General features: G+C 43.0%; 1 protein-coding gene across 1 annotated transcript in view; it reads right to left on the bottom strand.

Annotated features, from left to right (window-relative positions):
- Positions 1 to 20,373, bottom strand: part of fam172a (family with sequence similarity 172 member A) — an 820,821-nt gene that overhangs the window by 309,776 nt on the left and 490,672 nt on the right. The window contains 1 exon segment of the mRNA XM_038805269.1: positions 1,143 to 1,259. Within this exon segment, the coding sequence (XP_038661197.1) occupies positions 1,143 to 1,259 (117 nt within the window).

The raw sequence follows: 20,373 nt of genomic DNA, 5'->3' as shown, positions 1-20,373 counted from the left end.
TGGACCCTCAATAATTCTCCAATTGGTGGGGAAACCCCACCTTGCACTTATTAAATTTCGCCCACGTTATTACTGCTGCCTCTGGATGTGCAAACAATGATGGCGCCTATCCTCCCACTATTTGTGTCCCAATATCCAGTCCCTTTCTCTTTCATTCTCTTTCCTTTCTCCTTTGATTCCTGAGACTCCATTCCCCGGTTTCCTTCTCTCCCAAGCCCCCACCTCTACCAAATCTCCAGTCCTCATTTCACAAACTCAACCCTCCATTACTTACTTTGCGTCTCTTCCCACCCTGATTTTAGAGACATGTACTGAATGCTGAAACCCGCCCATTTCCGACCTCCATTTGAGAGATCCTTCCACTGCACACAAATGCTGATATCTGTCATTTCAGAGTCAGTCCTCCAAATTCAAACTTCTCCCTCAGTTTCAGACCCTTACCTGAATCTTGGCAACCACAGTTCTGAACTCTCCTGCCCTCTCACCTGTAGTCCACACATTCAGAGCTTCTGTAATGGTGGTCGGTCAATGCCATAAAGTAGGTTGGACGGGTGAGGGCTGCACTGTGGTGATTTCTCAGCTGCTATAGATGCAGTATAAAGAACTTCCCATTCCCCAATTCCCACCAATTCCCATTTTCTTTCAACTTTTGCCATCTCCCAATTACCAGAGTCTTTTGTTTTAAGTTGCAAACGGACTTTGTGCACTGAAGGCCGTCCAATGTTTGCAATCATATAATCCTGGTTTCAAGGTGCAGCTTATTTCTATTGCAATGTAAGTTATCTGAGATGTTAATAAGTGCCTGTCAGTGGGTATCCATTTATACAGTTTCACTATAGATCATGCCTGATCTGCATTTCAGCTCCAATTACCCACCTTAGCTTCATATCCCTTGATAGCTAATAGTAATTTCTAACATATAGAAGTTGGTGATGGGCCCACAACTCCAACGTGATTGCAGGCCATTTATCATGTTCATGAAACTGTCCCAAAATATTTAATTTTAAAGTTTGTGTGAACTGTATGACATAAAAATGGTTTCTGAGATCATAACATCTCTCAAGTTCACCTCCCCATTTATTTCTGAATCAAACAGCTTTGCTTGTGAAACTGATGTCCAGTTTTACCTGGATGAATCTTACCTCCTGCATCCAGTCTAGTATAGATTTCCCAGCTTCTTGGTGCCAAACATTATGGACAGAATCTGTCAGTGCTACAGAAATCACTTTGCTCTTCACCTCTGCTTCCCGCTGAATCATCTACAGTATGGAAAATACATTAAATGAGGCAAAGTGCATTTGCAATAATTTCACACTTTCAATGTACAGAAGAATCACTGCTAATGAATGACAAGTATTTTAACAAGGCTCTGTCCAATAGACGATAGGCATTTTAATGTTTCTCATTGTTTGTAAGTTCTGTTGTGCATGTTTTGGAGCTGAATAATCAGATGTAACTATCCAACTTACAGTAAGAAGTCTTACAACACCAGGTTAAAGTCCAACAGGTTTGTTTCAAACACGAGCTTTCGGAGCACGGCTCCTTCTTCAGGTGAATGGAGAGGCTTGTTCCAGAAATGTTTATATACTCACTCAAGTCGACCGCCGGCATCTCCACATCATATCCAACTTACATTATTGTTAAATGAAAACTGCTCCTTAAATAGTGACTTCACATGGGGCTGCATTGTACGTGCCCCGGCTGGACATAGTTTCAGCAAGGGGGTCACTTATGAAAGTGAGGGTGCCCATACCACCACCTTCCCAACCACGCCCGTGCTCGTCGTCATATTTAAATAGATAATCAAGGGTCAGTTTACTGGTTACAAAGCCAACTGGTCCTAATAATATGCTCCTCACACTGTAGAGCAGCTGGGGTGGGCAGTCAGGTGGGGGTGAGCTGTCCGAATTTAAAACGTTCTTCAAAGGGAGACGAGGAAGAAGGGGTTCTATCTTTGGGGACTGCTCTTTGCAGATCAAGAAAAACGCCCCCTAAGATAGAATTTCTTCCTACCTCCTGCTTCATTAAATTCACTACCCCCATCCCTCTCCCTAGCCTGCCCAAACTCTTCTTTTCCAAGACCTTAGATGTGCCGGTTTCCGGGATCCATTGGGATTTCTTGTTCCTTGCTACTTCCCAGTAGAACCCACTAATCTACTCTTGCCACTGCCAGGACTGATTGAGATAGCAGCGAATCCGATTGGCTGACAGTTGCCAAAAGCGGATCTTCCTCCCCAGTGAAGGATGGAAGTCCCACACTGTTTCTTAAATTTAATTTGTATGTTTTTGAGACAGACTCTACCTGAAAACAGAAACTTAACTGAATTTCCTATTCTTTAAGGAAACCAAAAACGAATTTGAGGGTGGGAAATCAAAACTGAAACCTTGCTGAAAGATATAAAAGGACACAAATGAGTCCAAGCTGGGAAGTAGCAGATGTAGAATCCACGGAACAGAACAGACAAGCTGAAGTTGACTCAAGAAGAAGGGGATAGAAATCAAAGCTGAAAATAAGCAAAGAGAATAAGTAGTTGAAGCTGTTTCTGTCACTTGAAGAGGTGCATCAATTCTGTGCTGACAACTGTGACCACGGAACTTGATTTAGCTGTGCATTGCTGATGGGTGTGGTTCAGACTAGCTCCTAGAAGGATAGGAACTAAAATTTCTCATAAGGAAAACAGAGTTTGAAGGGCTTGCCATGTCCAGTACGAGCATGTCTATTCTGAACTACCGTATATACTCGTGTAACTTTCGATCTCGCGTATCATGCGACCCCTACATTTTCGGCCCAAAAACATGATTTTATGGTATACCTCATGTATCATGCGAGTGACTTTTTTGGAAATTAATTTTGGAAACTAAAACTTCCAAATGGTATCATTGTGTGTGGTTTTTGCAGAGTTGATTCTGCTGTGAAAGCTGTTCGCGATTCGAACAGCTTTCCAGCTGGCTTTACTAGCGTTGTTCAGCCACTTGCCGTTTCCATTCATAAAAACATGAATGGAAACGTCAAGTGGCTGAACATCTTCCCATCAGAATGCTGTGGTCACAATCAGTAGTATTCTGATGGGAAGATGGGAAGAGTTGTTTCTGCTGTGAAAGCTGTTCGCGATTCGAACAGCTTTCCAGCTGGCTTTACTAGCGTTGTTCAGCCACTTGCCGTTTCCATTCATAAAAACATGAATGGAAACGTCAAGTGGCTGAACATCTTCCCATCAGAATGCTGTGGTCACAATCAGTAGTATTCTGATGGGAAGATGGGAAGAGTGGATTCTGCTGTGAAAGCTGTTCGCGATTCGAACAGCTTTCCAGCTGGCTTTACTCGCGTTGTTCAGCCACTTGCCGTTTCCATTCATAAAAACGTCGGTCATCGGAGTCCCTTCAGCCCCGGCTGGCATGGCGCTAAAGGCCTACGCCAGCCAGCGGGGCGCAAACCACTCCAGCGCCGGGCTAGCCCCTGAAGGTGCGGAGGATTCCGCACCTTTGGGGCGGCCTGACGCTGGAGTCGTTCCTGCCACTCCACTGCGCCATTTCTGCCCATCCCGCCAATTCCCGGAGAGTCCCGGCCCTTGTTTCACCTTTAAAGCATCAAAGACAGCTATGAAACTGCCAAGAGTTTGTAAATCAGAGACTGAGACAACTAAAATCTATAAAAGTGCCTGTCTGCATGTGACAATAAAGATTATTATTTAATTCAGGAAAGTGTGTCAGAATAAATAGCCTCCTTATTTTTAAAATCACAAACGCTTGCTGCACAAATATTATTAAATTGGGATGCACACAAGAAAATACACACCTCCTTCATACAAAACATGCTCAGGAGTTAAGGGAACACATACGTATTGTTCATTGAAGAATGTTGACTAAAATCTGAGTGACTCCTCTAAGCCATTTGTAAGTTCTGCCTTAGTTCTATCTGCCATTTAAGGTGCAACTTATTGTTTATATTTAACCAGAATTTGTCTGTTAGTTCATTTTTAACTCATGTTAATTCTGGAAGTTAGAGTATATGATAAATGGTATTTACTGTTCGCGTCATTGACTCCTGTACAGTAAAAATCGTAGTGATTCGTAGAAAATGGTGACTTTATTCTCTTAGTAAATAACTGTGATTTAAAAATTTTGTCTACTTCAAAACAAAAAGAACCACTAACAGTTTAAACTCAGAATATCACACTTCAAAGAATTCTAGCATTGCTGGGTTATCATTCACCTGTTTGGGGAAAGTTTTAAATTAATCTATCTGTGAAGAAACTATCGAGATCAGGGCTGGAATACTCCAGTCGCTGCAATTCACTTTTTCCAACGGCAGCGTACCTCCGCACACGGTTTCCTGATGGTGTGAGGTGGTTACAATGGGAAATCCCATTGATAAGCGGTGGGAAGCTATAGGAAATGTAGGAGCTTTTCTTTTACCTCTCCTTATCATCCAAGGCCTCCTACAATCCTTCCAGATGAATTAGTGATTGATGTGTATTTCATAGAATCCCGACAGAATTCTTTCAGTTCATCGAGTCTGCACCAACCCTCCAAAAGAAAACTCTACCCAGGCCCACCATCCAGCCCACTCCGCTCTTTACCTGTATCCTATGTACATCCCTGGACACTAAGAGGCAATTTATTATGGCAAATCCACCTATCTGGCATATCTTTGGACTGTGGGTGGAAACCCACACAGATTCGTGGAGAATGTGCAAACTCCACAGACAGTCACCCAAGGCTGTAGTCCAAAGACCACAGTCCAAAGATATGCCAGATAGCTGTAGTCCAACCCAGGCCCTGGCTCTGTGAGGCAGAAGTGCTAACCACTGAGCCACCGTGCCACCCAATCTAAGTTACTATACCATGTGGTGTCCTCCATACTGGGGAGGCAAACACATACCAAGTGACCGTTTTGCGGAATGCCTCTGTTCAGTCCTCAAGTATGACCCCGAGCTTCCAGGGCTTATCATTTTAATTCACCACCTTCATCTCACACTGATATTGCTGTTCACTGCTTATGGCACTGTTCTAGTGAAGTTCAACTCAAGTTTGAGGAGCAGCCCCTAATCTTTCAGCTGTGCATTTTACAGCCTTTGGGACTCAACAATTTCAGATCATAATCCCTTTCGCCATTTTGTTTCCTTTTCTTTGTATTGTCGCTAGACAGGAAATCCAGAGACCCAGGCTAATGTTTTGGAGACAAGTGTTTCAATTCTATTGGTGTAATTTAGATTCAATAATCTGGAATATTGAAAAGCTAGTCTCAGTAATGGTGACCATGAAACCATTGTCAATTGTTTTCAAGGAAGGGAAGGAAATCTGCCACCCCTACCTCTTCTGGCCTACATGTGACTTCAGACCCACAGTAATGTGAATGACTTTGAACTGACCTCAAGGATAGCCACTCAAGTTCAAGAGCAATTAGGAATGGGCAACAAATATTGGCCTTGCCAGAGTTGACAACATACCATGAAAGAATAAAAAAATGTTTCGCTTTTTCTCTTATTTTTTGCTGTCAGCCAGCAGAACATCTTCTGTTTCTGTTCATGTCCCATTACCAGTCTATTTGGCCCCATAAGACCAACACCTCTTTCTTTCACTCTTTTCAGTCTTCCCCTCTCTCACAGATCTTCCTTTTATCCCTGTCCTACCCATCCTTTGCTCAAAGGCTATTACATTTCTAATTTTCCCAGTTCTGACGGAAGGTTATGGACCTGAAATGTCAACTCTGTTTCTCTTTCCACAAATGCTGCCATACGTTGCTGAGTATTGTTCCTGTGTTTATTATTGTTTATTATTGTATTGTTCCTGTGTTTATTATTTTTCTTCTTATCCAATGAAGACACTAGCTCTTTGCATACAATGCAATGATGCCGGGCAGTCACCAGCAGTTTTTCCATCAGGGTCATTAACCAGATTTAAGAACCAGGGGCAACATGAAGAAACATTTCTTTAAGCTGCAAGGCGTTATTATCTGGAATGCACTGCCTGAAAGGGTAGTGGAAGCAGATTTAATAAGAACTACCAAATGGGAACTAAATACTTGAAAAAAAAATGAATTTACGGAGATATTTTAAAAGAGGAGAAGACTAGTCCTGTCAAAGAGCTTCACAGACACAAGAGGCTCAATTGAACGGCCTCGTTGCAGCTAATTCAGCGATGCGACGAGGCCATTAAATAGGCCTCTCCTGAGATTTGCAACGCTCGGAATGCCTTGTGAATTCAAATGAAATCTCACAAAACGTCACAATCTATATCTCTCCCACGCTGGGCGAGATCTAGATTTACACATTTAAGTGAGCCATTAGGCTCATTTAAATGTGCCGGCACCTGATTCTCCCTAGGCCTGGGAACGAACACCCCACGCCTGGGAGACCTCGATATGGTGCTGTAAACATGGACCAGGCGTAACAGGAGGGGTCTCCCTGGCCACTGGAGGCCCCCAGGTGGTTGGGTTTTGGGCAGTGTGGTACCCTGCCACTCCCGCTGCTACCAGGGCACATTGGCACTGCCAGCCTGGCACCTTGGCACTGTCACCTGGGCACCCTGGCAGTGCCACCCTGACTGCCCCTTAGTGTCCAAAGATGTGACGGTTAGGTGGGGTCATGCGGTTACAGGGCTACGGCGAGGAGTGGGCCTAGGTAGGGTGCTCTTTTAGAGGATCGTTGCAGACTCGATGGACTAAATGACCTCCTTCTGCACTATAGGGAATATATGGATTCTAAGAGGCAGATCATGCCATCTGCCTACAACTTCCTGGATTCAGTGCAGCTCAGATAACATTGAGATTTGTTGCAACCTCCGCTCTGCCTTCAGCAGCACTGCTGAGAAATCTGTACCTACTCTCTCATTGAAAACGATGTTTCTGGCAGGATAGCAGAGCTTCAAATGACTGATTATGTGGGGTCATAACATAGAAAAGGAGAAGATGGGACAGTATTGGAAATCTGCAGACTTGTCTGACCAATGTTGACAAAATTCGTAGTCCACAACTTATTGGCAAACACAAGCAGCTAAGTACTGAATTGTCAGATCATCAGTTGAACATTTGCATCAAAGCAATTTTACATTGACATAAAAGCAATGGTGTAATAGAACTGGCATACTGTCACCTCAACATGTATGCAACAGAAGTATGAAGATCAAATTCCATCAGAGAGAATACCTATCACCAGTATTTTATGGCAGAAATCTTCAGTGTAGAGGAAAACAAAGAAAACCAGTCTGGTTTACCAGCAAATAAAGCTAAACTGCAATATTCTTTAACCTGCATTGTCTCTACAATTGCTACTGGATATATTAAGTTAACTCCTGTATTACCTTGGCTATAATTAGTTTTGTTCTGGTTTGAACTTATTTTTTGGGAAAGTTTCTGCATCATCATATTGTATAAAAGTTGACTTTTTTCTTGGGTCTTTGCTCAGTCAGGGAAATGCATGAGATTAGGCAATGGTATTTTCAAAATGGTTAGTATCCAGTAGTCAATATCTAAGTACTGATTTTCAATAAATTAGTCCTCTTAAATATCTGGATTTTGAAGGATGGCTTCTAAAAATGGCAGTCGCAATCGAGCATGTATCGGATGAATGTGGTGACTAAAGATATAGAATGACAAAACATTTTCAAACAGTCATACAATATTAAATGATGTTATTTAACATCATAGTACAAATCTTTCTCAATAAACCAGCAATAATAATTTATTATTAATTGCCTTGAGTATCAATAATCAGAAACTGACTTCACAGTGACAGTCACTGAAACACACACTCATCAAACAGAATAAAACTTCTGTGTAAAATAAAAATAGTATAAATTAAACATAAGGAGCAAATACAGTGGAGTGATTTCAACATTATAATCTGATCTCCTCGTTCAGAAAATGGCCAGAAACTACAAGAGTCATACCCTCTTTATTATCTCAGATTATCATGTTGCAATCACTTCCAAGTCCTTGTTATCATCGACATATAGAACCCTTTCTCTAAAGATAACGTCCACTGGAATTTGACTGCTTAATAACATAGAACGATACAGCGCAGTACAGGCCCTTCGGCCCTCGATGTTGCACCGACATGGAAAAAAAACTAAAGGCCATCTAACCTACACTATGCCCTTATCATCCATATGCTTATCCAATAAACTTTTAAATGCCCTCAATGTTGGCGAGTTCACTACTGTTGCAGGTAGGGCATTCCACGGCCTCACCACTCTTTGCGTAAAAAACCCACCTCTGTCCTATGTCTATTACCCCTCAATTTAAGGCTATGTCCCCTCGTGCTAGCCACCTCCATCCGCGGGAGAAGGCTCTCGCTGTCCACCCTATCTAACCCTCTGATCATTTTGTATGCCTCTATTAGGTCACCTCTTAACCTTCTTCTCTCTAACGAAAACAACCTCAAGTCCATCAGCCTTTCCTCATAAGATTTTCCCTCCATACCAGGCAACATCCTGGTAAATCTCCTCTGCACCCGTTCCAAAGCTTCCACGTCCTTCCTATAATGAGGCGACCAGAACTGTACGCAATACTCCAAATGCGGCCGTACTAGAGTTTTGTACAACTGCAACATGACCTCATGGCTCCGGAACTCAATCCCTCTACCAATAAAGGCCATCACACCATAGGCCTTCTTCACAACCCTATCAACCTGGGTGGCAACTTTCAGGGATCTATGTACATGGACACCGAGATCCCTCTGCTCATCCACACTACCAAGAATTTTACCATTAGCCAAATATTCCTCATTCCTGTTATTCTTTCCAAAGTGAATCACCTCACACTTCTCCACATTAAACTCCATTTGCCACCTCTCAGCCCAGCTCTGCAGCTTATCTATGTCCCTCTGTAACATCCTTCCGTACTGTCTACAGCTCCACCGACTTTAGTGTCGTCTGCAAATTTACTCACCCATCCTTCTGCGCCCTCCTCTAGGTCATTTATAAAAATGACAAACAGCAACGGCCCCAGAACAGATCCTTGTGGTACGCCACTCGTAACTGAACTCCATTCTGAACATTTCCCATCAACCACCACTCTCTGTCTTCTTTCAACTAGCCAATTTCTGATCCACATCTCTAAATCACCCTCAATCCCCAGCCTCCGTATTTTCTACAATAGCCGACCGTGGGGAACCTTATCAAACGCTTTACTGAAATCCATATGCACCACATCAACTGCTCTACCCTCGTCCACCTGTTCAGTCACCTTCTCAAAGAACTCGATAAGGTTTGTGATGCATGACCTACCCTTCACAAAACCATGCTGACTATCCCTAATCATATTATTCCTATCTAGATGATTATAAATCGTATCTTTTATAATCCTCTCCAAGACTTTACCCACCACAGACGTTAGGCTCACCGGCCTATAGTTACCGGGGTTATCTCTACTCCCCTTCTTGAACAAAGGGACCACATTTGCTATCCTCCAGTCCTCTGGCACTATTCCTGTAGCCAATGATGACCTAAAAATCAAAGCCAAAGGCTCAGCAATCTCTTCCCTGACTTCCCAGAGAATCCTAGGATAAATCCCATCAGGCCCCGGGGACTTATCTATTTTCACCTTGTCCAGAATTGCCAACACTTCTTCCCTACGCACCTCAATGCCATCTATCCTAATAGCCTGGGTCTCAGCATTCTCCTCCACAATATTATCTTTATCCTGAGTGAATACTGACGAAAAGTATTCATTTAGTATCTCGCTTATTTCCTCAGCCTCCACACACAACTTCCCACCACTGTCCTTGACTGGCCCTACTCTTACCCTAGTCATTCTTTTATTCCTGACATACCTATAGAAAGCTTTTGGGTTTTCCTTGATCCTACCTGCCAAAGACTTCTCATGTACCCTCCTTGCTCGTCTTAGCTCTCTCTTTAGATCCTTCCTCGCTTCCCTGTAACTATCAAGCGCCCCAACTGAAACTTCACGCCTCATCTTCACATAGGCCTCCTTTTTCCTCTTAACAAGAGATTCCACTTCTTTGGTAAACCACGGTTCCCTCGTTCTACCCTTTCCTCCCTGTCTGACTGGTACGTACTGATCAAGAACACGCAATAGCTGTTCCTTGAACAAGCTCCACATATCCAGTGTGCCCAACCCTTGCAGCCTACTTCTCCAACCTACACATCCTAAGTCATGTCTAATGGCATCATAATTGCCCTTCCCCCAGCTATAACTCTTGCCCTGCGGGGTATACTTATCCCTTTCCATCACTAATGTAAAGGTCACCGAATTGTGGTCACTGTCTCCAAAGTGTTCACCTACCTCCAGATCTAACACCTGGCCTGGTTCATTACCCAAAACCAAATCCAATGTGGCCTCGCCTCTTGTTGGCCTGTCAACATATTGTGTCAGGAAACCCTCCTGCACACATTGTACAAAGAACGACACATCCAATGTACTCGAACTATATCTTTTCCAGTCAATATTAGGAAAGTTAAAGTCTCCCATAACAACTACCCTGTTACTTTCACTCTTTTCCAGAATCATCTTCGCCATCCTTTCCTCTACATCTCTAGAACTATTAGGTGGCCTATAGAAAACTCCCAGCAGTGTGACCTCTCCTTTCCTGTTTCTAACCTCAGCCCATACTACCTCGGAAGAAGAGTCCCCATCTTGCATCCTTTCTGCCACCGTAATACTGTCCTTGACTAGCAGCGCCACACCTCCCCCTCTTTTGCCCCCTTCTCTGACCTTACTAAAACACCTAAACCCCGGAACCTGCAACAACCATTCCTGTCCCTGCTCTATCCATGTCTCTGAAATGGCCACAACATCGAAGTCCCAGGTACCAACCCATGCTGCCAGTTCCCCTACCTTATTTCGTATACTCCTGGCATTGAAATAGACACACTTCAAACCTCCGACCTGAACACTGGCGCCCTCCTGCGAAGTCAAATCTGTGCTCCTGACCTCTCTACTCTCAATCTCCCGTACCCCAAAACTACAATCCAGGTTCCCATGCCCCTGCTGAATTAGTTTAAACCCCCCCAAAGAGTACTAACAAATCTCCCCCCCAGGATATTGGTGCCCCTTAGGTTCAGATGTAGACCATCCTGTCTATAGAGGTCCCACCTTCCCCAGAAAGAGCCCCAGTTATCCAGAAATCTGAATCCCTCCCGCCTGCACCATCCCTGTAGCCACGTGTTTAATTGCTCTCTCTCCCTATTCCTCGTCTCACTATCACGTGGCATGGGCAACAACCCAGAGATAACTCTGTTTGTTCTCACTCTGAGCTTCCATCCTAGCTCCCTAAAGGCCTGCTTGACATCCTTATCCCCTTTCCTACCTATGTCATTAGTGCCAATGTGGACTACGACTTGGGGCTGCTCCCCTTCCCCCTTAAGGACCCGAAAAACACGATCCGAGACATCACTTACCCTTGCACCTGGGAGGCAACATACCAAACGTGAGTCTCTCTTGCTCCCACAAAATCTCCTATCTGTGCCCCTGACTATTGAGTCCCCAATTACTAATGCTCTGCTCCTCTCCCCCGTTCCCTTCTGAGCAACAGGGACAGACTCCGTGCTAGAGTCCCGTACCCCATAGATTACCCCTGGTAAGTCCCCCCTCCCCGACAAGTATCCAAAACGGTATACTTGTTACTCAGGGGAATGACCGCAGGGGGTCCCTGCACTGACTGCTTCTTCCCAGTCCCTCTTACAGTTACCCATCTATCTCCAGTCTTTGGTGTAACTACTTCCCTGAAGCTCCTGTCTATGACCACCTCTGCCTCCCGAATGATCCGAAGTTCATCCATCTCCAGCTCCAGTACCATAACTCGGTCTTGTAGGAGCTGGAGCTGGCTGCACTTCCTGCAGGTAAAATAATATGAAGGTGCAGATCTTAATTTTCTGCGATAGTCATGAGCGACTAATAGGATTAAAATTATTATGGCTGCCAGAATGTTTGATCAAAAATACAAAACGCAGAAATGTCCCTGTGCTCTGCAGAAAGCTCATTGACCTAAAAGTTTAACTTTGTGTCTCTCTCCACAGATGCTGCCTGACCTGCTGCATATTTTCAGTATTTTCTGGGGTTTTTTTTTCGATTTCCACCATTCTCAGTATTTTGCTTTTGTTTTGAACAAAATGCTCCTCACTTTCCCACCACTCTATTTTAACTATAGCAACTGCAATGCTTAGCATGGTAATCAAAGAGAATGGTTTTTGTTGACACTCCTTGAGAAAGTAATCAGATAGTTTGAATCATTCTAACAGAGCCAGCTGTGTAATACAGCAACAGGATGAAGCAGTATTCAATTTCCCTGTGCTTTGAACCAAAGGTCAGGATTCTTCTTAGTTCTACAAAGTTTGTCTAACACGCAGAAGGAAGAACAATTCCAGATTGGTGACTATTGGGAAATACAATGCATAAACAAAAGATGTCAGGGTCACATGCTGCCAACAAGATAGTTTTCTGGTCGACAGGATGATAATTTAGGATTTATTATTATAGCCAGGATAGGGTAGCGATGACTTCCTCTTCCTATCGTGAATAAAACTTCAATGTAGACATAAAGTACACCAAAAAAATTGTTCCACCAAATATAGAATTTGTCGAATAAAACAGTAATCAGGAAGTGCAGCTAACTTTCTACAAAAGCATCAATGGAATGTGAAATTCAACAATTACTGACTGTGCACTATTGCAATGAGATCTAATTGAAATACCATTTAAAGTTTTTTTAAAAACTGGCATTGAACAAACATCCACAAGAAACAGAGGAACTTGAAATTAAATGGACAACAGTACAACCAAAATAAAACTGTGCAGACTAATAATAGAAAACTATACAAGTCACATGGTTAGAAAAGTTCTGATTTATTTTCCACACTTTTATTTCACAGAGACTAATTCTGGACACATGACAATTCACATGCCTCTACAAACATGCAAATGAGGCACAGGTTAATTTATTAAATCAGAGGGAAAAGCACTGTCCGGGGATGAACATATGAAAATGACAGACAGGAAAAGACCAGCTGGTCCATCAAGCCCATTCCAGTTGGGCAGGAAGTATAGAACAGTGTTCTTCAAAGTTGGGGGTGCGACCCGTGGGTGGGTCACGGGCGGGTGTTGGGAGGGTCGCAGAGCCGTTGTCCGAGGTGCTCCCGATCGTGCAAATCCCCGCGCAGCAGCCAGATTTTCATAACGGCGGCTGCAAGCGGCCGCAAACAGGTTAAAAAAAAAATTGGCCACATTGCACATGCGCGCATGATGATCGGCGTGCATGCGCATTTCCGATAACCGGGCATGCATGCGCGGTGCGGCCGCTATTTTTTTAAACGGTTGCAGCTTTTTGTTTTACAAGTTCTGTAGTGGTTTTTATTCATTAATTTTATTCATTTAATTTTTATTTTTTTCATTTATTTTATTCATTTTATTTGTTTTTTACAAGTTCAGGGGGGTTTTATTCATTTTTTTTCATTTATTTTACTCATTTTATTTTTATTTTTTTTACAAGTTCGAGGGTGTTTATTTGATAAGATTTTACAGGAACAAAATTATTTGGACAGATGGAGACTCCATACTTTCCGACACCAGAAGGCTTCACCTTCATCAAATAGGTTCCATTGGAGGAACGTGTACGAGGGCAAAGGGACCCAAAACTATTTCCTCCATTTTTGTCAGCAGCAAATAAGGTAAGAGAAAATGGTGGGTCGCGCAGATTGGCCGGCGTGGGTCGCGAAGGTCGGCCGGCGTGGGTTGCGAAGGTTGGTCGGGTTGGGTTCCGAAGGTTGGCCAGTTGGTAAAAATGGGTCCCGGAAAAAAAGTTTGAAGAACACTGGTATAGAATCATGGAATGCCAACAGTAGAGAAGGAGGCCATTTGGCCCATTGAATCTGCACTGACCCTCTGAAAGAGCACCCTACCTAGGTTCACACCCCCACCCTATCCCCGTAACTCCATTTAGGGACAATCTAGCATAGCCAATCCACATAACCTGCCACCTTTGGACTGTGGGAGGAACACGCATCCGAAGGAAACCCGGGAAGAAAGTGTAAACTCCACACATACAGTCACCCAAAGTTGGAGTGGAACCTGGGTCTCTGGCGCTGTGAGGGAGTAGTGCTGACCACTGTACCACGAAGGGAAATCTTATGAATGCATGTTCCTGGTGCAATGCCTCATGCAGTGGCAGTGCATATTTAGAAACTGTTGGCAAACTCTCCATTTTTTAAAAATCGATGGCATGGCAGCACAGTGGTTAGCACTGTTACTTGACAGCTCCAGGGTCCTAGGTTCGATTCCGGGCTTGGGTCACTTTATGTACGGAGTCTGCACGTTCTCCCTGTGTCTGCTTGGGTTTCCTCCGGGTGCTCTGGTTTCCTCCCACAGTCCAAAGATATGCAGGTTAGGTGGACTGGCCATGCTAAATTGCCCTTAGTGTCTAAAAGGTTAGGTGGGGTTAGTGGGTTACAGGGATAGGGTGGAGCTGTGAGGTGTGGGCTTGGGTAGGGTGCTCTTTCCAAGGGCCGGTGCAGATTTGATGGGCCGAATGACCTCCTTCTGCACTGTATTTATATTTATTGATAAATAATAATAATAATCGTTTATTGTCACAAGTACGAAGTTACTGTGAAAAGCACCTATTAGCCACATTCCGCCACCTGTTTGGGTAAGCTGGTCCGGGAATTGAACCCGCGCTGCTGGCCTTGTTCTGCATTACAAACCAGCTGTTAATGATGGGGTGGACATAAATATTTGCACAATCCCAGTGGGTGAGCCTTCATTCTGGAAAAACTCATTTGTAAAATTATCATTCAATATAAAAATCTTCACCTGAAAGTTACTAAAATTGTGTTTAAGTATAAACTTGTTGAGAACTGTTACTTCCATTTTTTAGGATGAATAAAACTGTACTGGAAAACTCCTTATGTTGGATCCCCAGCTTGAAGCAACGTATTTGTATGATGAGTCCTCATATTACTGCACTTTTATTTCTGTTTGATTAATGACATTGAACAAAGACAATAACTTAAGCAAGTCCTTCCCAGGCTGACTGGCAGGTGCATGAATATAGCTCTGGATGAGAGCCTCATTATGGTGTAGCACTTGGCCTCTGGACAACAATTTCCATTGACAGCATGTCCAAACAAAGTAAATCACTGCATGAAAAATTGCGGCAAAACCCAAGTCCTAACCGTTTATGCACAGTGCCTTTGAGCATCCACATACTATGGTGATATTTCTGTATTGGAAATATACAAAGATTGAAGAGTCAAAGCCAAGAGGATTAAATAATAAAAAGACAACTGCACCTGAGACAAACGCCAGTGTAATGTAAACCGATAATGGTTTTGCGTAAGATTATCAATTTAGTTTCATAAGATAAGTGCAAATTGAAGTACAAAATATGCAATTAGCTATATTGGACAATTTTGTGGCCACGTTGCGCTCGAGTGAGAGCATATCGTGGCCGGTAGATCCCGGGAGTGGCCTCTCGCAGACTTCCCGGCAGCTTTCATGCCTCGTGGGATGTACCCAAGTCCCGTGAGATGTCGGAATCTGAAGCACGTCCAAAAGGGGTGTGACCAAATGTCGCGCGCCTAAGTAGGGTTTAAATCTATTTAAGTGCGCTGAAAAGAATATTTTGTTCAAATAACTTGCTGGAGTTCTTTTGAAGATTTTTAATCATGTAGATCTTGGTGTGCAGGGGGCAGTTTCAAAGTTTTTGGATGATACAAAACTTGGAAGCATTGTAAACTGTGAGGACAGTGTAGATGGCATCAAACTTTAAAGACCATGCTGAGAGCCTACAGTCAGGATTATCTAGAGCACTGGAAAAAAGGAATTTGAAATTATGGATGCACCTAATGAATCAACTATATTCAGTCTATTTGAATTGATTTTTAGATGTTGTTCGATGGGAACAGTATTTCCTACATCTACATTATGCATAATTAATTTTGTACTTCCCACATACAGCTCTATGTGACTCTTTTAGGTCATTTTGATTTACCTCTAGAAGGTAACACAATAATTTCTCCCAAATTCTTATTACTTCCTCTTTGTCCAATTCAATTTGAGGAATATGAAATTCAGAATCATAAAGACCTTAAGATAGCCATGCTGGCTCTTCCGAGTCAACCCACATCTTTCCATGTGACTATTAGTTCTATCCCAAATAATTGCTTCTCGAAGCTTCCCCAGCACTGAAGTTAAATTGACAGGTCTTTAATTGCTGGACTTACCCTCACAACCTTTTTTTGAACAAGTGCATAATCTTTGCGATTCTCCAGTCCTCTGGCGCCTCCCCTGAGTCCAGGGAAGGCCAAAAGATTATGGCCAGTGCCTCTACAATTTCAACTCTCACTTTATTTAATTACCTGGGATGCATCTCGCCTGGTCCTGGTATCTTGTCAACTTTAAGTACCAACTGTTTATCCAATATCTCCCCCTCATCAGTTTTGAACACTTTTAGTGGCAGAGTTGCCTCCTCTGTCACAATGGCCTAGGGAGTATCTCCTACCTTGGTAAAGACAGATGTAAGGCATGCATTTAATATTTTAGCCATGCCCCTTGCCTCCATGTGTAAATCCCCTTTTTGGTCACTAATTGGCCTAACTCTTCCTTTTACCACCATTGAACTATTTATGTGCCCAAAGACGACTTTGAGATTCCCCTATATGTTGGCTGCCAGTCTTCTCATATTCTCTCTTTGCTTGTCTGATTTGCTTCTTCACCACCTGTATTCAGCTTGGTTATTCACCTTAGATAAGTACATGTTTTCTTCGTTATCTTAATTTCTGTCTCGGTTTTCATCCAGGGACCTCTGGATTTATTTACCCTACTTTTCCCTTTTGAAGGAATATACCTTTACTGTGCCCAAACCATTTATTCTTTGAAGGTAGCCTATTGTTCAGCTACATTTTTTCCCACTAACCTTTGGTTCCAGTCAACAGCTCCGTTCTTGCACCATTGAAGTTGGCTCTCCTCCATTAGATTGCCCATTGTCCTTTTCTACCGTCATCCTAAACCTGCCGATGAAATTATCACTGTCGCCAAAATGTTCCTCCACTGACATTTGATCTACTTGGCCCACCTCATTTCCCCAAACCTTATCGAGCAATGCGTCCTTTCTTGTTGGACTGGACGCACACTGCCATGGAAAATTCTCCTGAACACACATTCTTGGAATTCTTGCCCCTCTCTTTACATTACCACCATCCCACTCTACCACTATCCCAGTCTATGTTCGGGTAATTAAAGTCTCTCATTTTAACTGCTCTATAATGTTTGCACCTCTCTGTAATTTCCCTACAGGAATGAGAACTAATTGCTTACAGACGGACAAATGCTAATATGGGCTGGTTGGGTAAAATAGCCTGTCAGTATATGATGATCAACAATTTTTTTCAGATATCTGTGTTGGGTCTTCAGCCAATGAGATTTGTCACTTAAGTCTAAGGGTACACTGGAGCAGAATTGCTATAATATAAGGATATAGATGAAGTAATTAATTAATTGAAAATTACGGTTTTAGGTATTCAGAATATTATAGCAATTATAGTATTGAATAATGCTTTTCAAATTGTATATTGTAGTATTATTTCTTAATCTGATGAGATTTAACCATCTGAAGCATTCACAAAAATAACATAAGAATCAAACTTCTTTTATATTTTAGCCTTTTTTTTGTAAATACCAAATCCTCAAGGAGATATTTCTATGAAGATTTTGGCAGTTCCAATTGTGTCCTCTGACCTTCACATTAACACTGCTTCCTTCTTGCTTAAGATAATGACCAATTGTTCCTGCATACTGCTGTGAGTTCTGTGATATTCCTTACCATGCCTATTCCCATCAAATGGCTTGGAAATTAATGTACACAGATCTGTATTGGAAATTAGCTTTTTATAGCCAAAGGCAATATCCTGGCAGGAAGAGAAAAATCCATTACAACAGTTCTAGTATCTGATTACTCATGGATGATTTCTACCAGCAAAATAATATTAGCAATTATTACATACTAACTACGGCATATTCTGCAGATATAAAGATTAATCAATACGTTATCTATACTGATTGATAAGGGTACTGAGACCATTCAATGTGAATTAATTGCCAATGACTTTAAATCACCCTATGAGAGAAATTATTTAAATATGGAATTTTAGCATAAATAACGTTTTGGAAAGGGAATTTTATTACAAGTACCCCTCTTCAAAATTATTCATATTATCATTTACATTCTTTTACTTTTCTGTCATTGGCTTTTGCTTTGATAATTATTGATTGATAGTAAGTGTTCTGTTTAAACCAAACTATGTATTCGCTTTTAAAGAGTCTGCTCATCATCCTTTGTTGCTGAGTTACAAAACACAAATCCAGAAACTAGCACACTGCTGATCAATCAAATCATTCTAAATCAATGTTTTACAAAATTGGTAGACAATATAATTATGCAATTAGTTCATATACAGTATAGACATTATGAAAAGCTTCAATGTCTGTCATTTACTTAGCCACCCCTCATGGAGAAAAATTCAGTAATAGCAAATTTGCACAATATATTCTAGAATAAATGGATGGTTGAAGTTAGTAACCTGCACATTTATTGATTTTTCTAAATGTTGCAGTCTTATATGAAACGTTTATTGTCCAATCATGTTATCTTTAGGCTGTAAAACTCCAGGGTTTAAAATCTTCATTCTACTGTACAATTTCAGCATGTACAGTATACATTTCCTACATTGCAACAATGACTACACATTAAGGAAAGTACTTCATTGGCATGTCCTGATGTTTTGAACGATACTACATAAACGTAAGGCCTCCTTTTCATGAAATTTTTTTGCAGTGGACTAAGTGATGAGCCACAAATACATTTTAGGGCATTTGACTAGTTTCTAAGTTCAGCAAAATGTCATACAGAAAATCTTGGTATTACTTCCAATCTTATATGTCATAATAAGGCCAATAAAAAACAGATTCCACTGGTGTTCCAGGGTCTTTCCATCTCCTGCAGCATTCAATGCTGCTGCTGTCCATTGTGGGAAGTTTACTGATGTGATGGGCGCCCTGACGACAGGCCTGAAATTCAGGGGCAGCACCATCTAGGTAGTTGGTGGGAAACTGGCCACATTTTCCGGTTGTCTGGCAACTAATTCGATGTTGTCGGGGCTCAAAGCTCTTCAAAGGCCGAGAGACAGTCGTTAAGAATTGCTGGCCTATCGGAGTGCTGGCAGGTTAGCAGCTAAACTAGTGCTCCTTGAGAGTGGTGGCCACTACTAGGAATGATCTATCAGAGAGGACACCATTGGAGCAGGCATCAGCTAAGTGGGATCTGGGATCTCACAGGCCAGTCTAGTAGGCCCCACAAGATGCGGGCAGGGTGGGGTTCCCACAGGGGCCGTCACTGTCACCGGAGGATCCCCCATTTTCTCTAAAACTCAAGAGCACAAATGCCAGAATTTACAGTGGTCCTCAAGCTTTGGGTAGAACTAGTGGACCAGTATGTGAACCTGACTTGAAGCAGCTACAACATATATTCAAGATAAAAGTTATTCCTCTACCATGGAGTGATTGGGAGCCAAGAGAAAAGAGCCAGGGTAATATGGTTTACGCTGTTCAAATGGAGTCGCATCTTAATTTTGGAAGTTTAAAAGGAAAGGTAACAACAGATTTGGTGTTTCTGAGCATTACACAATCAGATTGGGGGTGATTTATATTCATAACTTGGACGCGATCTACAGGCCACGTCACGCTCCAATAGGAGCGGGATGTGGTCAGTAGATCCTGGGTGAAACCTCCCGCAGACTTCTCGACAGCCACAATGCCTCGCAGGATCTAACCAAGTCCTGCAAGGCACTGGGATCAGGAACCGGTGCACAATGGGCGGGAAAAAGTTGCGCTCGCATTAAGTAGGCCTTAAACCTACTTACCCAGTATCTACCAGCCCCCCGGGATCTACCGACCTCCCTAGAGAGTCCCCAGCCGGGCACCATTCAGTACCGGTCCACACAAATATGGACCAGGCGAAACTGCACCTGGGGAGGCCCAGTTGGCCTGGGGTAGTGCGGGGTTGCCACCTGGTCCTCCCCCTGGAATGCAGGCACCTTGGCACTGCCCGGCTGGTACACTGGCACAGCCACTCTGGCACTGCCAAGGTGCCTGGGTGGCAGTGCAAGGGTGCCTGGGTCCCAAGATGGAACTGCCAAGGTGCAGGGCCTGAAGGGGGCCATTCCCATGAAAGGACAGTGGAGGGGGTGTACGAAGGGTGGAGCAGTAAGTAGGGGCCTCTGGAAGGTTAAAGGGGTTGACGGGCCTAAAGAGAGGGGCCCCCAGGGGTCTCATAGCAGGGTGCGGGTCCTGGGCGCTGCCATCTTGGGGCCCCGACTCCACGTGCGGGTCCTGGGCGCCGCCATCTTGGGGCCCCGACTCCA

This window comes from Scyliorhinus canicula, chromosome 8 (assembly GCF_902713615.1).
Source record: "Scyliorhinus canicula chromosome 8, sScyCan1.1, whole genome shotgun sequence".
NCBI classification, from domain to species: domain Eukaryota; kingdom Metazoa; phylum Chordata; class Chondrichthyes; order Carcharhiniformes; family Scyliorhinidae; genus Scyliorhinus; species Scyliorhinus canicula.
The sequence above is the reverse complement of the archived record's forward strand: the minus strand, read 5'-3'. Positions and strand labels throughout refer to the sequence as shown.